At 37.8% G+C, this 17,064-nt stretch overlaps 1 protein-coding gene across 1 annotated transcript; it reads left to right on the top strand.

The window, feature by feature from the left end:
- Window positions 1-11: 11 nt before the first annotated feature.
- On the top strand, window positions 12-16,940 carry glrx3 (glutaredoxin 3). The gene is made up of 11 exons (XM_079850653.1): window positions 12-126; window positions 3,071-3,179; window positions 6,264-6,338; window positions 7,445-7,646; window positions 11,357-11,529; window positions 12,607-12,668; window positions 12,746-12,803; window positions 13,837-13,889; window positions 14,029-14,068; window positions 14,305-14,397; window positions 16,308-16,940. Exons 1-11 carry the CDS (start codon window positions 62-64, stop codon window positions 16,356-16,358), a joined length of 981 nt encoding a protein of 326 aa, XP_079706779.1. The 5' UTR covers window positions 12-61; the 3' UTR covers window positions 16,359-16,940.
- Window positions 16,941-17,064: the final 124 nt, after the last annotated feature.

Here is a 17,064-nt window from a genome sequence, read left to right as displayed (position 1 = left end):
TTGCATCACCACAGAGTGTCCTGATGGAGAGTTCGGTGATCGCTTAATAACGTCTGGCAGCATGGCGAACCTCACGGACGCGACATCACTGAAGCAGTTTGAGGAATTACTAAAAAATAACAGCAAGTAAGTGAAGTATTTACAATTTGTCAAGTCTCTCGTTAAATATAATCCAATTCGCACTGCTCTTTAGCTAATTTAACACATATACACGGGCATAGAACGGTTATAGAGGCCTTTTTGAACGAACAGAATTAAATAACCGATGGCCTGTTCAGATAAACACAAAAACATATCATATAAATCCATATGAATGGATTTTTTCTGATCTAGATAGATTAGGATCGTCGACTAATTGCCTTAATATAGCAATTATTGTGTCAGCTGTCCTTTATAATTTTCTGCTTGGTTTTTGGGAGCTTTGAGAAATTCATGCTGTTCATTTAGTCAGTCTATTAATATTATTACTATTAGTTAGTAGAAGTGGTGGTAGTATGGATAATATTATTAGTCTGAGTTTGACATATATTGTTTGACAGTATTTGACATACTAATTCAAATAATTTATAATGAATTATTTTGTACTTTGTTGTCAATGTCAGGTCCTTTCATTCCAAACTTGTATGACAAAACTCATTTTTAAATGGGTATTTGACATTTTCAGCGAATATGACTTAGTAATAATAATAATAATTGCTGTTTTCAGTAAAGGAGGAGGTTCAAACCTTGCAAGTGTTTATACATGAACTACTACCATTGTGCGAAGCACTTAAAGCTACACTGTGTAATTTTTTAAGTTGATTCTTAGCAAAAAACACTTTGTTATTTCAAAATTATATGTGCTCATTCATGTGTAATTACTTCCACCAACTAATCAAGTATTCTCGGAAGCGTAGAATCTTCCATTCAGAATACATATGAGCGAGTCGCTCGGATGCATAGACATTAAAAGAAATGGACACAGCGATCCCATAGACTTCAACGGAGAAAAGTCAAGTCAATTAGAAGCGCTCACTTCCTGATGGCTGAGCGACTGCGCAGACTCAAACTGAGCTTGACGACGTAGATGTGACGTGAGCAACCTGTCTGTCTTCTAGTAGCTGTGCCAAGAGAAATCTGAATCATTCCCTTCCGAAACTTGCAGAGACGGAGAGCGTGAGTAGGAGCTGTGCATGAGCTAGGAGCAGGAGCAACTTTTGCTAAGAATTCTGATTAATTATTATGTAATTTTGCCTCCACGTCCCCCCGATTGCCCACGAGCTTCTCCTCCTGTCTATACGGTAATTTCTCTACTGTGCGACAGAGAGTCGCGTGGTTATGACGCAATCGTTAGCCTATTTTTACAAAAACTGCTTCTATGGGGCCATAACGTAAGATACAAGGTAATGGAGCCTTTTATACATGTTCGTGTTTCTTTAGAAATAAACAATGGACAAATAGAGTCTTTAAACGCCTCAGATGTAAAGTTATTCACTGTCAAAGTGATGCCAAAATGAATGGGAGTCAATGAATGCTAACAGCAGGTGATGGCTTGCTAACCAATGGCGGCCCCCAGGGAAGGGACGCTTTTCTGGGTGCTGGATTATCCCCTCCCTTGCTCGAATGGTGGCAGCCATGTTGCGCCTCCATCTTGAAAATACATTAGCCAAAGAGGGACATACCTGGAAATTCAAGCTTCGCCTTTCACGCTTTTACACTCAGTGGCACCGTGACGAATGCGAGGGGGAGATTACTCGCGACTGGGATAATACGGCCACCGTAGGAGTTAAAACGCCCTCGGAATGGGAGGGGCTAGAAAGTAATATTCAGTTGGTAGTCATATACAATTTCACTGCTAGAAAATCTTACACAATTTTTTTTTTTTTCGCCACTAGGGATCACGAACCTCTTACAATAACAAAGGCGTAGGTTGATGACGCAGTGATAAGCGGAATCATGGAACATGTCATCATGCCGATGGATCTAATAATGTTTATGGATGAGTGAATACATTGATGTTTTTTAACATGACTGTATGAAGCAGGGCGCGAGTGCTAATAAGAGACAGATATCAGTGCCACACGCGAGTCCCACGGATATAAAGGAATAAGGACGTTTAATTCTACCGAACTATCCACAAGTGCTGAATTACTACTCACACAGGTCAGTTTATTTGGCGAATTAAACTTGTGAGGTAACGCAGCGCTGTTTCACTTGGTCTAAACTATCACACTAAACTGCATTTGAGTGTGTTGAAAGTTATAATGTTATTCTATGTGTTAGTTTGTTGGCTGTATGAGTCTAGCAGTAAGCTAGATCAACATTAGAATAACATACTGATCATAATCTAACATCTCATCATGTTGAGCTATATAACATTGATTCGTTTTATGTACATTTGCTCACCTGTCTAATAAAGTACATGCAAGAGCGGCGTCTCTGTCAAGTCGAAGTTAGTCGCAGGCATCTCGAAAACACTACGCCGATATTGATCCTCGTTTTAGTTCTCCTTTTGTCCCAAAGTCTGCTTGCCATGGTCCATAATGTTCGAAGGAAACAACAACAGCGTGAGTGTGCCGCTAGACGTAACGCAGTTGTCCACATCTGTCGTCATGGTTACTATGGCAGTACAAGCGGAAACCAGGGATAACGCGGATATTACGTCATTGACAGGCGACAAGTTACAAGGGACGGGCACTATTTAAAATTGTGAATTTCTGAATTTACTAATTCTTGGAAGCATTTCGGATAATGTAAGCACACAATTGAAAAAAGAAAACATAACACTGTGCAAGTGGTTTTTGGATATTTTGATACAAAATTCTTACATATTGTACCTTTAAAACCAAAAATGTTTCTAAAAGGACATTTATAATGTTAGCTAAAAGACAAATAAGAAGTAAGTATTCATGTTTTATTTGATTGGTCTTGATTTTAGCTTCTTGTCTTCACTGTCATGTAAAAAAACAAACAAACATTTTCTCCACATTACAGTATAAAATGCACATTTAAATGAAACTAGTAATTCAGTTCTACATGGATTTGCTTTAAAAGTGTATTTCCCTGAAGTATATTCGTTTCTACCTTTCAGGTCCCTCACCGTTGTCCATTTCCACGCGCCATGGGCTCCGCAGTGTTCACAGATGAACGATGTGATGGCAGAATTAGCCAAAGAGCACAAACACACCATGTTTGTGAAGGTAAAGGGGACCATTGACTCTTACAACAATGTAGTACAATAGCTGCTATTGTCTGGCAATATTTTCCCCAATAAATTTCATGATTAATTTGTGCAAACTATTGTTATACGGAAATGTTGAAGTGCAGTATTTGTATCTTTAGTGGAATTTGGCAGACAAGTTTCCCAAAGAGTCCAACAGTCTCAAACTCACACCAATAGCTGCCAGAAATGTACATGTCTAGCTGCTGTAAGCAACAGAACCATGTTCTGAATATGCCATATTGTTGTTTCTCATTGCAAAGTTATTCTTTTTTTGCTTGCTATTTGGCCAGTTTGCAGAAAGGCAAATGTTGGACCTCTAAATTGATGTCTGCTTTGAATGAAATTGTAATGTAAACATTTTATTTTAATTTCAAACCAAAAATGCTCATATAATAACATTCAAGGTCTATTTTTTTAAATGGGTACACCTATGACTTAGTTCTCGCATAAATTATAATAATTAGATAATAAATTAGATATAAAGTATTTCCATTGGATCTTTGTCACCATGAAATCAAAAGTGATTTTTTTTTTTTTTTGGAATATTACTGTTTATTATAAAGGATTTATCCGTGCACATCATTTTTTTAAAATTCATATGCAATTTAATTCTTGTAATCTTTAATTAAAATGAGATTGCAGCAATTAGCAAACGATAACGATCCAATCAAGTCCCAACCTACGTTTTCCTCATCCTAGAAGCCGTTTCACTCGTATGTGCGTCACAATACTGAAGATAAGATGCTCACAGCTACTGTTTCATGCTGACTTTTTTTCAATTTCTTTTTTTCCGGAAATAATTTAGTATTTCATTCTTTTTAAATGCATTTATTAAATTAAATGCTTTCTCTGATCTCAGTCTCCAGTGGAAAAAAACTGTGTACGCAGGTCTTAGATTGTTGTAGAAGTGTTCAAAATGTTGCTCTTTTTGTTTGAGCATCTAAACCAGCCCACCAGTAATGGCTCAACCAATGGCTGAGTTTTGGGTTAGAACTCTCTGTTTGACTGATGCGGTGGATCTTTTATAGATAAGATTAATTATGTTACTAACCATGGAAATCTGACTTTAGATTTTAAACTTATGATAAACTTTTATCACACTTCCCTTTTTTATGTCTGATGATGGTGACTAACTTTCCATCCCAGATCTAACAATAAAACAAAATAATTCTTACTTCCTTTTATTTAGGATGTAAATGCTTGCTTTAAATAATTTAACCAATCATATTGATAGAGCTTCCTATAAAGCCTGTTGTGTTCTTCTGTTGGGTCGAGTTTCTCTGAGTATTGCTCGAGAACTCCCGGCTGTTTGAATAAACCATCTGAGGGACATTTACTGAAGTCTGTCTCTTTTGTTATTTATGCTGCGCAGCAAAGAAGTTAGGGTAAGAGACTCGGCCAGTTGTCGACGGAAGACGCAGAGAGCTGGAGTATAAAAGTTATTAAGTGTCGATTTGTAGACGCTCGGTGTCGATCAGTAGACGCGAAAGATTTATTTATTAAAGGTCCCGTTCTTCATGATCCCATGTTTCAAACTTTAGTTAGTGTGTAATGTTGTTGTTAGAGTATAAATAATATTTGTAAAATTATAAAGCTCAAAGTTCAATGCCAAGCGAGATATTTTATTTAACAGAAGTCGCCTACATCGAACGGCCCGTTTGGACTACATCCCTCTACTTCCTTCTTTAATGACGTCAGTAGAACAGTTTTTTGACTAACCTCCGCCCACAGGAATGCTCCCTCAGCTCTACCGAAATTCGTTTATGTACTTGCGCACTTCTTATAACTTACTGTGTTTACTCAGCTCTTATGGTGATTTTCTGAAGTAAAACTGACGCTTCATCTTTTGTGTGATGTACAATAAACTTTATTAAACTCATCAGTATATGTTTGATCATCATTCAGACAGCAGACTTGTAGGCTATTAATAAATAATGGATACATACAAGCAGATGACAAATACGTTATAATAACCGTAATTAAACTACTATACTATACCTGTTTCATCTCTATACAGCACTCTGACTCTGTAGGCATTATTGTCCGACTCGAAATGAACACCGTTACTGAGAGTTTCTGATATTATCATCATTCCGTGAGATGAAATTGTCCTGAGAGACTGAGCGCGAGCTCATGAAGCTCCGCCCCCTGGGTCGTCCAGCAGCAGCTTATTTGCATTTAAAGGGCACACACTAAAACAGCGCGTTTTTCTGAGCCCCAAAAAATGACAATTTAAACATGCTGTAAAAAATGATCTGTTGAGTATTTTGAGCTGAAACTTCACATACACACTCTGGGGACATCAGAGACTTATTTTACATCTTGTGAAAAGGGGCATAATACGGGACCTTTAAGTGTCGATTTGCAGACGCTAGATAGTCAGGTTTAAAAAAATCCATTACACTGACCAACCACAGATTGCAGGGAGTGTTTGAGATACCTGTTTGAAAATGGCCATTATTCTTGCAAATTTTCCTGTGTGCTCCCTCCCAGTGGAGCGCATTGAACTGCCTCAGGCTGTGAATGACTTTACCTTCCTCATGGCTCTTAAACCAGCAGAGAGAATTTTTACCTTATGTTAAGGGTTAATACTGTCTTTCATCACACAGAGCAGAAGAGTTCTTCAAGCAACAACTATATAAATGATGTTGGATTCCTTTAAATAAGCATGGAATATGATCATTTGTCTTTGCTTAATGTTTTTATTCTTTTAAGAAATGTATGCGTAGGCACAATTTATGCGTCTACAAAACTAATTTCAACCATTTAACCATAAGCTTTTAGGTCATAATGTTTTTAAGGTCATCAGAAACGTAAAATCAACATAAACTGTGTCCAAATGTTGACTGCGAGTATTGGCTGTCATCACTACATGTAAGAGCTGAAGCAGTTGAGTTTAGATAGTTTTAGTTCTCAATTCAATGTAAAAAAATAAATAAAAAAATTCTTCTTGTAAACTCAGTGTGTGAGTTATATTTGACATGTTGATGTGTGTGTGATGTTTTATTAATGTGAATTATAAAGAATCATTAGTACAGTAGTTTCCTCTCTCTCTCTTTAGCTGGAGGCAGAGGCAGTCCCGGAGGTTTCTGAGAAGTATGAGATCACTTCAGTTCCCACCTTCCTCTTCTTCAAGGTAAAACTCACACATTTGACGTCTACTGGGCTCATATTGACCGAAAATTATGATTATTTGAGTAGGAGGTTAATTCAGCCACAAATGAGAAACATACTTTCTACATACTATATATAAGATTTAAATAAGTATATATATATATATATATATATATATATATATATAATATTTTTATTATTATTTGTTTTTTATATAAACAAACAAACAGTTGTGTCTCAGAATATCTCTTCTCCTGTCTCTGAAAATGCCCAGATTTTTCATTAATCTTGCGGACAATCATTTTAGGTGGCGTTTAGTCGACTAGGTGACTACAGCACAATGAAAAGATACATAATGGGAAACAAATTAGTTGTACTATTTCAAAAAGATTAGTGCAAGTGGTCCATTTGTTTTCTTTACGATAAAGTACACTTGATGAACCATGCATGAATAAATAAAACCAGCTAAATTTATTAAGAAAGTAAGTGGAGTCTTAATGTCAGAATTTATTTCATTTCTCTACAGCATGAAGTCCACTAATACACTGTGTTCTTTATGTTTCTTAAAGCACGCTGATTTGTGCCAGATTTCGTCTAGGTTTTTCTGTACACACAGCTTTCATTTATGTTAGGTGTGCTGCGATAGTTATTTGTGTTTATTTAGCAGAGGGAGGCGAGGTTAGAAAAACGGAGTCTGTTGGGAAGGTTGAGTTTAACGATCAAGTAATGTGAGCTGCAAAATCTCCTCGTGTTAGAATCAAGCAACTGATAAATAATCGGAGGTTAAACAAACACACGGCTTGGCAAGACTTTCCCTCTCTTGGCGTAACATGTCAAAGAACCAGGAGAGCCTGCGGCCTGTTTTCTCTCTCTCTCTCTCTCTCTCTCTCTCTCTCTCTCTCTCTCTCTCTCTCTCTCTCTCTCTCTCTGTCTCTCTCTCTCTCTCTCTCTCTCTCTCTCTCTCTCTCTCTCTCTCTCTTCTCTCTCTCTCCCCCTGCAAACAATCTAAACAAACTGGCAAGCATCCTAAAAAATTAATGCTGTTTTTTTCCTCCCTCTCAATCTATCACTACTCACTCTTGAGTGTTTTTTTATTTATTTATTTATTTGTTTACCGTCACCCCTCAGGGCGGTGAGAAGATTGACAGGTTGGATGGTGCGCATGCCCCTGAGCTGACCAATAAGGTGCAGCGGCTGGGGTCCAGTGGGGGCGGGGCTGCAGGGGTGGGGGACGTCCCTAAAGAGGATCTCAACGAGAGACTGAAGAGGCTGATCAACGCCGCACCCTGCATGCTCTTCATGAAGGGATCGCCCCAGGAGCCTCGCTGTGGTAAACACACCCGCAAACACACACTCGCATAAATTAACACAGGGTCAGGGGGTTAGTTAGAGCAACCGCTGGTGGTGGAGTGAACGAGACGGACTTGTTTTGAGTGCAAAGGACATGTGTCTGGTTGTGCCACTATATCCCTGCTACCCCTTTTCTACTAAAAAAAGTGCTGAGACTGGTGTCCAATCTGGCTTGGTTTGGCCTAAAGTTTTCACTGATTAAAAATAGGGATGTGTACGAATGATTCAATCTGTAATATTTTGCTTTGCTGGCCGTAAATGCAGTGTATATTGAGTGAATGCAGTGTATATTGAGTTACTATAATATCACAACCACAATGAGAAACCACATAAAATCCAAACACCGAACCATCGTTATTGACCAGTCGAATAAGGAAAGACAGCTGTCCATCACTGCGCAACTACAGGTGAGCACAGCTGTACCCACGAGCAGGCTGAGAAGATAACTTATCTGATCTCGAGACATTCTTCCTTTAAGTTTCGTCGAGGGACATGGGTTTAAGAACAGAAAACACAAAGTAAGCGCTGTAAGAAACTTGTCTTATTGTTATCAGACTGGTGAGCCAACTTTCAACCGAGCATGTGGATATTCTTGTTTTTCTCAACATGAACATGTGAAACAATATAAACGATTACCATATACCGATTTAAGTGTATGATAAGATAATTGGCCCATCTTTATTAGTGTTTTTTTTTTTTTTGTTCGCTCTGCTTGAGCTTAAATGCTTTAGTTTTTTTGTTCACACACATTGTCTAAAAGAAAAACTCAAGATATATTGCAAGCTTGTGTATATTGCCTAAACATAAGCTTGTTTAGAAATGGTGACAAAAAATGGACATCTTTCTCGTTAAAGTTCATTCAAATGAACAAATAATCGAATATTCATTTTTTTATGAGCCCACATATTCAAATCCCTAATTGAAAAACAGCCTGTTTAACCTGTTGATCTTGACAGGATACATTCTAGTTTTGTTTTTGTCACGTTGCACAGCTACTTCCACGGTTTATGTGTTTTGCGCTGTGCGTGTGGCAGGGATTCCCAATTTTTTTGACCTAAAATGTTTATTTGAAGTCCCCCCTGAGATTTTAAGTTAATATTTCAACAACACATTCACATGTTCACTGTTCTCTGAAGTCGGTTATGTCACGAAATGCAGTTAAACAAATAAAATATTTCTCAAATATTACATTAATGTGTTTTATCCAAAGCAACTTGCATTGCATTCAAGGTGCACACCTTATCAGTTCATGCATTCCCTGGGAATCGAACCCATGACCTGTTTGAGCTACAGCAGATTTTAATTTGACATTTTCACGATTTAATTATTAGCTTTCCATTAACTAACAAATATTTTTTTTAACAATCTGTTGAAAAGGATGTTGGTGGATTTTGAAGCTGACAAAAGAGTGAACAACCACTTTGGTTAATCAACAATTGGCCGATAAGCAGTCGCTCCAAATAAGGAACTTGTTCTGCTTTTTTACATCCAAGTTAAATCTTCACAGTGACAGCTTAATAACTTAATAGTATGTTAGTCTTTAGTTTGTGTTTAACTTCAGGCTGTCAGTTTGATCTTGCTGATTTCTGTTTGATTTGCTGATTTTCTGGCTTGCTTTTTCCCTCCTACTAACACTTCCTCCTCATGTCAAAGATGTGTGGTTCAGCATTGGAATATATCCTCATATTAATTTCACCCATTCAAAACAAAATACTTTTGATAGTTCAAAGAGCATATTTCGTCATGGACTGAGGCGCAGTTTAGCGTTTGACGTTTTGGCTGTGTAAAGAGGAAGGTCTGGGGGAAGGCTGGCGTTTGCCATCCTGAGATCAAAATAAAAACCATATTGAACTCTAATCTCAAACGTGATGTTGGGCTTTCAACGGCTGCCAGCTCCTCCAGCTCTGCTTTATTAATAGAAGATCCTCGGAGTTTACGCTGCTTAGTCTCTGAGCCCGAAACCTGTTGCTTGGCGCCGTTGATGTTATTTGAAGCCATGCTAGGTGTCAGTGGGTCGGCCCGGCTCGGAGATATTATAATGTTGGAACTTATTGATGTTCTCATTCGCTTGGCTGATATCCAAATCAAGAAATAATGCACAGAGAGCAAGCCATGCCTGTCGGTGGCGTGCATTGGGTTCTAAACGTAAACGCGCTCTTTCGTTCCAATACGAGCATCGAGCCAAATGAACAAGTGTTCGGCTAACGCTAACTTTAAAGCAGTTATGCATGTCAAATTAAAAGGTTAAAGGTCCGTATAGCAATTCAGATCTCTTAGCCTTTCTCGCTCTGAGTGGGCTGTCCTTCAAAAGAGGAACGAGGCTGTAACATCGCCCCTCTCTTGGAGCAGAGTGGGCCAAAGCGAGCGGTCTTCGTCCCCTGTAGGTGCAGGCAGAGAGGGGTAAAGGACTCGGCAATCAATGCAGCATGTCTGGTGGAGTTCGCCCGGAGCCAGAGAAAGCAGCTGCCCGCCTGTTTGCCCGCTCTGATAGAGTCGAGCTAATATACCAGCAAATGCATAAGCACAAGTGAGACGCCTGAAGCTGTTTTATAATGAATTCCCTCATGAGCCACACAAGATGAAAATGGGTGTTTTACTGCAGGGGCTACACAGACTCTACACATCACCTTGCACATCTATCTCTCTCTCTCTCTTTCTTTCTTTCTCTCGCTCACTCCTCCTCCCTGTGTGCCGTTTCTCTTGCGTCTTGTTCTCTTTGTCTCCTCCCATCTAATATCTCTCTCTCTCTCTCTCTCTCTCTCTCTTTTTTATCTTCTCTCATTCTTGGCTTGTAGTCATCTCATATGAACAGAACTTCTATTTAAAATTCAGAAATCATCAAATTTTATGCTGCGAGTTCCAGCGTTCAGTCGTGTTGCCCAATATTGCGTAGTATCTAAAAATGAGTAATTATGATTTCACTTAAAATTTAACTCACTGTGACTGTATGGCATTTTTTTTTTCATTTTCAGTAACAGATGACTGTTTTTTGTTGTCATTATAGTTAAATGTATTACAATTATAGTTAAGACTAAAATCCTAAAAAATAGTTTTTTTTTTGTTATTTGAAATAAACGTTGACTGAAAAATTTTTTTTATTTCAGCTAGTTGGCAAGGAAACATTTCTCTTTTTCATTTAGTTTAACTTGATGTGCTAAAATAACTAACAATGAAATAAAACTTAATAAAAACTATATAGACATTTTAAAAAAACTAATACAATTTACAAAAAAGCAATAATAAATCTAAAACTTTAACAAATTAAAATTAATATAAAAAATATAAATATAAAGTCAAAATTTGTCAAAAAAACAGTACCTTGATACTCAATTAACACAATCATATTAAATATTTAAATTAATAAATGTATGTATTTACTTTATAAATGTATAGTTTTTTTATAAAAGCAAACAAGTTTCTTCAAAACTTTAAAATAGTGCTTTTAATAAAATGTTGTTTTATGTACAAAAAAATCATTTTAATTTTGCAGTGACAAATGACAACTTTTGTCAAATATAATATGAATAGGTTTATTTACTTTTGGCTTTCATTAAATCATTTTTAGTTTCTTCAAAGCTTGTGCAAGCTAGTGAAAATCACACAAACTAAACGGGATGAACTGCTGTAATAATATTCTGTTTTACCTTTTGTTGTCTTTATTTCATTTTTTTTTTTTTTTTTTTTTTGCAGGCTTTAGTCGTCAGATTATTCAGATTTTGAAGGACCACAATGTACAGTACAGCAGTTTTGACATCCTCTCGGACGAAGAGGTCAGACAGGGACTCAAGGTCTTCTCCAACTGGCCCACTTATCCACAAGTCTACGTCAAGGGAGATCTCATCGGGGGACTGGACATCATGAAGGTGCGATATGATAACAATCATATACCAATAACAATATGATTGTGTTCAATGGAAATAAGAGCATAGCAGAGTTTTTTAGGGTGTGTTCACATTTGTAGTTCGATTCGCTTGGTCTGTGTCTTGGTTCGCTTAGCATTCACATTGGCATTTTAACAAAATTGAATGGCATAGGGATTTTATTAAGTATATTTCAAGAGAGAACTTACTGGTCACCCAAAACAATGCTGTGTGCTGGGCTAAATGTGCTCGTTGTATGTGTGTAGCCGACATATGTTGGTATTTTGACCAGCTGAGAACTCATGAAGAGTCAAAACAGTGGCAGGAATCCCTCCGTCACACACAAACGAAGATCTGCGGTTCTGATGCCTGTACCGAACTGTAACAGGCAACATTGTGACTATGATGAGAAAAAACAGGTATGCTTTAGCAGGGTTGCGTCTTGTGACATCATGTCCTGTTTTCGGTTCGTTTACATGTCTTTGTTCCATGTTACGTTCATATTTCAGTCGAACCGCACCAGAGTTCGTTTGGAAGTGTATCGAGACCCATCTTTTCAAGTCTCAGTCCGCTTGTTTGGTGCGCATCAGGATTCAGTTGGCAGCGTTCACACTTATTCAAATGAACTAATCACACTAATCACTCCAGAGTTCGTTTTAATCGAACCAAACATGCCAAGTGTGAGCACACCCTTAGATATTTCCGTGATTTCCCCAACACCAGTTTCGTCATCACTTGATGTTATGCGTTTAATCCCTTGTGTAGATTATGGTAAGTGTTTGCAGGACTTCCGACAGCGTGTGTGTTCTCGGCTAGCTGTTAGTAGCTGTATGTTGCTTACATTCCCAGCGAGCTCATTCTGCTTAAAGCAAGCAGAGCGCCCCTGCTGAGAGAGGAGGGCTAGATTAGCCAGCATCCATCGTCTCTTCTCTCAGGAGTCCTAGAGGCCCTTCCTCATTAAGATGGTGAATTTACCTTTACAGAGAGGTAAAATATCTCAGCAGGGAGCTGTTTGAGCGTGGATGTGTGTGTCGAGTTGAAAGGGAGTTTGGATTCAAAGATATTTTATATCCTCCACAGGAGCTGGTCGAGTCTGGTGAACTTGAGAATACTTTCCCCAAGACCGTCTCGCTGGAAAACCGGTAAAGACAGATACATGCACGCTCAATCGCCTGCTTCTGAATGACTGGACTTGTTTAACCATTCTCTCTTCTGACAGGCTGAAATCTCTAATCAATAAATCACCCGTCATGCTCTTCATGAAAGGCAATAAAGAGGTGGGTGAACTTAAATACTCCTTTTTTTTCTCTCTCTCTCTCACACATCTTTTCTCTCCAGAAACAGAGTTTAAAAAAGTGAGGAGAAAGCAGAGGTTGTCAAAGGGATAGATCACCCAAAAATGAAAATTCTCTTATTAATTCAACCTCATGTCAACCGAAAGTAAAGGTCAATTTTGATGAACTGAACATTCAGCAACATTTATTTAGCAAATATCATATTAAAAATGTATTATTATTATTACTATTCAGTGTTATTTTAGTTTTATTCATATAGTATTATTAATATTTTAGATTTGCTTTTTAATATTTTAATTTAGTAATTTTATGTGCTTTTGTCATTTTATTAGTTTTATTTTATTTTATTTTATTTCAGTTTTAATTTTATTTTAGTTAGTGGGTTCCAATGATGTGGGTTTGGAATGACATAAAGGTGAGTAAGAGAAGGCTTTTGGGGTGATCTTTTCCTTTAGCGTACAGTAAGAGAAGGCGTGTAGGGGTAAAGAGGTTCTGGAAATCGATGTCAGGCATCTCCAGCACTGATAGAGCTACTTGTCTTTCTTTAATGGAGGAGAAAGACCCCTCACCTCTCTCTCCTCATAACTGTATTGATCTTTTAACACTCACACACATGAAAGACATTCTTTGCAGTAGTTTAAAGTCTTTCCCCATGAGATCTCTCTTTCCTCTCGTCTGACTGGCTTCTCTCTCTGTCTCTCTTGTTCTATTAACTCCTCTTTCTCCCCTAGTTATTGAGACGCACTTCAGAATATCTTTTTTAGGTGGTTGTAGTTGTAAGTTTCTAAATGAAAGTTTGGTTCTGTGCTGGTTTGGGCCCAGAGGAGCCAGTCGAGTCTTATGTACTCTGTGCTTTGAGCTTTTCCAGTAGTCTGCGTGTGTTTTGCTGGAGTTTAAAACCTTGCTTCTTCTGATTGGCTTTCAAGCGCAGGGCATCACTTCACTGCAGCCTTTCATGAGATGATAATGTTCTAGCATTTTTACCCTCTTAACTCATGTCTTTGTGAATACTCAGACTGCCAAGTGTGGATTCAGCCGTCAGATACTTGAAATAATGAACAGCTCCGGGTGAGAGACTTTTCACTAGTCTACACATACAGTGTAATTTAACAACGCTATTTTAGAGAATGTTCTTAACATTTATGAATTATTAAAAGCCTAAATACATGTTATTAAAGTAACTTTTTTTTTTTTTTTTACATTTCAGTGTTGAATATAATACATTTGACATATTGGAAGATGAAGAGGTGAGAGTTCCATCAATTTGAAGTTTGTATTTCTATTCATTGTCTTGGAAAATGTTGTCTTGCCAAAGACTGTGTTCCAAAACCTAGTGAGCTCCCTATATACTGAGTGAGAACTGAACAAAAATGTAAACATTATGTTTCGAGTATGATTTTGTTTACTGTAGAAATGTCCCTAAATGAATAGTTTGTTTGTTGGTGTTTCTAGCCAAAACATGTACGTTTGATTGTCTCCACAGGTTAGACAAGGACTCAAGACGTACTCCAACTGGCCGACTTTCCCACAGCTGTATGTTAAAGGGGATCTCATCGGAGGACTGGACATAGTCAAGGTGAAACGCATAACAACAACAATACAAATAAATGTAGGATTAGGTACTAAAAATATACTATAGCATTGCATTTGTAATGAATGTAAATGATTATAGATTCCAATAATATAGTACTAGGGTGTGTTCACACTTGGCATGCTAGGTTCGATTGCTCTGTTAGTGCGGTTCATTTGAATAAGTGTGAACTGCCATCTGAACCCTGGTGCACACCAAACAAGCGGACCGAGAACACCCTTAAAGGAGAACTCCGGTCAATTTTAACATTGAGCTCATTTTTTTGTACATTTGGAGTGCTGTCAGTACAGAGAACAACGACAAAAATTGGTGTTGCCTACACCGTGTTATCCTCTTTTTAAAATTTGCACCCTGTTGACTTCAATGGGGCAAGTTTTAAACCTGCTTTTAGCCTCTTAACATCCTTGATGTGTCATTACAAGTGCACAGGTCATGTGAGTGATTCCTTCAGAGTGAATACGGGTGAATCTGACTGCAGTAGATGTGCAAGATATGAATAAAAATGGTGTTATTTCACCCAGCGCACATACCTGTATTTACATCCTGTTTTCGGTTGAAGTCCACAGTAGTCGATTGTCGAGTTCACGCGCATAGGTTTAGTACGTACGATCATGCGCGTGAACTCGACAATCGATTACTGTGGACTTCAACCGAAAACAGGATGTAAATACAGGTATGTACAGGTATGTGCGCTGGCTGAATAAACATCATTTTTATTCATATCTTGCACATCTACTGCAGTCAGATTCACCGTGTTCACTCCGAAGGAATCACTCACATGACCTGTGCACTTGTAATGACACATCAAGGATGTTAAGAGGCTAAAAGCAGGTTTAAAACTTGCCCCATTGAAGTCAACAGGGTGCAAATTTTAAAAAGAGGATAACACGGTGTAGCCAACACCAATTTTTGTCGTTGTTCTCTGTATTGACAGCACTCCAAATGTACAAAAAAATGAGCTCAATGTTAAAATTGACCGGAGTTCTCCTTTCATGACCTGTGCACTTGTAAATGTACAAAAAAATGAGCCATTACATTTCATTGCTTTATTTACAAAAATAAAATTAAGGAGAGTTCTCCTTTAACAGAAGGATTGACATGTAAATAAATGAACCAAAAACAGGAAATTATGTCACTTCAACACAACAAGGCTGTGAAAGGGATCTAATGAGTAGATGAGTTTACCTGTTCGGCTGATGACATTTAATGTCTCCGACAACTTCTGTAGTCCCATTGTCACTTGTTAGCAACCGCCTGTTAAAAGACAAGTAAAAGCTTTTAAAAAAATCACAAGAGGGTATTACGGATGTATTTTATATTGTAAAATAAAACGTGATAATGTCTTGAGTTGTTCACCACAGACCTTATTTCAAGCAAAAACTTCAGGACGAGGCTTTGGCCTACAAAAATACGTCATCTCTGCCCCACTCTATAGAGCTGTTGTAACATTATAAAAGTGAGATATACTGTGTGCTGCAGTGGGTGTTTTTCTCCAGCAGAGGGCAGATAAAGCTTACCATGAGCTCTACAGCCAATGCTGTCTCTGAACCTGAAAAAACAAAACAACTTTTCAATTGCTGGTCAATGCATTAGAGCCATTATCCTCCAAAGTGATATTTATTTTAAATAAATGTTACACAAAATATAACACAAATGCATTACATAAAGAAGTTAGTAAAAGTTGTTGAACTGTTCAAAATTAGTATTTGGTGACTTGTATTTGGATATTTTGTCATAAAATGTACACAATTTTACTTTTTGGATCGTGACACTCCAGTGAAGAACCATTGCTAAAGGGGAAGGATGCTATGCAAATTGAGGTTTATTCTATTTTATTTTTACTGTATCATACGTCCAGATAAAAGGATGGAAAATGTGATTATTTCATTAAACAGGAGCTGAAAGAGAACGGCGAGCTGGTGTCTGTCTTGAAAGGAGAAAACTGAACTATTCCAGCACTGAAGAACACCTGTAACCTGCACAACCTCAGGACTGGACAACTCGGATTAGACTTATTCCATCCAAGTTTGAAACTTTGCTGTAGTAAATCCAATAAATCCAATTGTGTTCTAATCTGGTTTGGTTGCACTGACATATTTTAGACCTTGTGCACACCTTGTGGTGTTTATGTCCGTTTCTGGTGATTGATTACAAGTGGTCAGTCGAGACAGATTAAAATGTACACCTGATACTGACGTGTCTGTGTCTCCTGTGACCAAGTTAAGCCCAATCAAATGCTTTTTGAATGAGAATGTCCCTTCCCTTATAAACCATTTTCAATAAAAATGGCATTGGGCATCCAAGTGCTAGACATGTCTATGTATGGGAATTTTCTTTCAAATTTACTAGTATTTACTATTTAAATGCAATGATTACATGTTAGTCCTTTGCTGTTTTCTGGGATGCGGCAGTGTGCATTTCCATTAATATAAATCCTGCTTTTCTTGAATGTCTCAGAGTCAATGATTTGTCATGTAAAACCATCTTGTGTGAATCTGTGCCCTAATTAAAGAGCTCAACTAACTGCTTTTCATTGCAGGTTGTTAGATTAGGCCAATTTTTCCGCCTTTATTTGAGTTTTTATCCTGGATATGTGACCTCATTAATGAGTATGGGAATGATGGATGTACCACGATCACGTCCACTTGCTTT

The sequence above is a fragment of the Squalius cephalus genome (assembly GCF_949319135.1).
Source record: "Squalius cephalus genome assembly, chromosome: 19".
Taxonomy (NCBI): domain Eukaryota; kingdom Metazoa; phylum Chordata; class Actinopteri; order Cypriniformes; family Leuciscidae; genus Squalius; species Squalius cephalus.
This window is presented reverse-complemented; position numbering and strand designations above follow the sequence as displayed.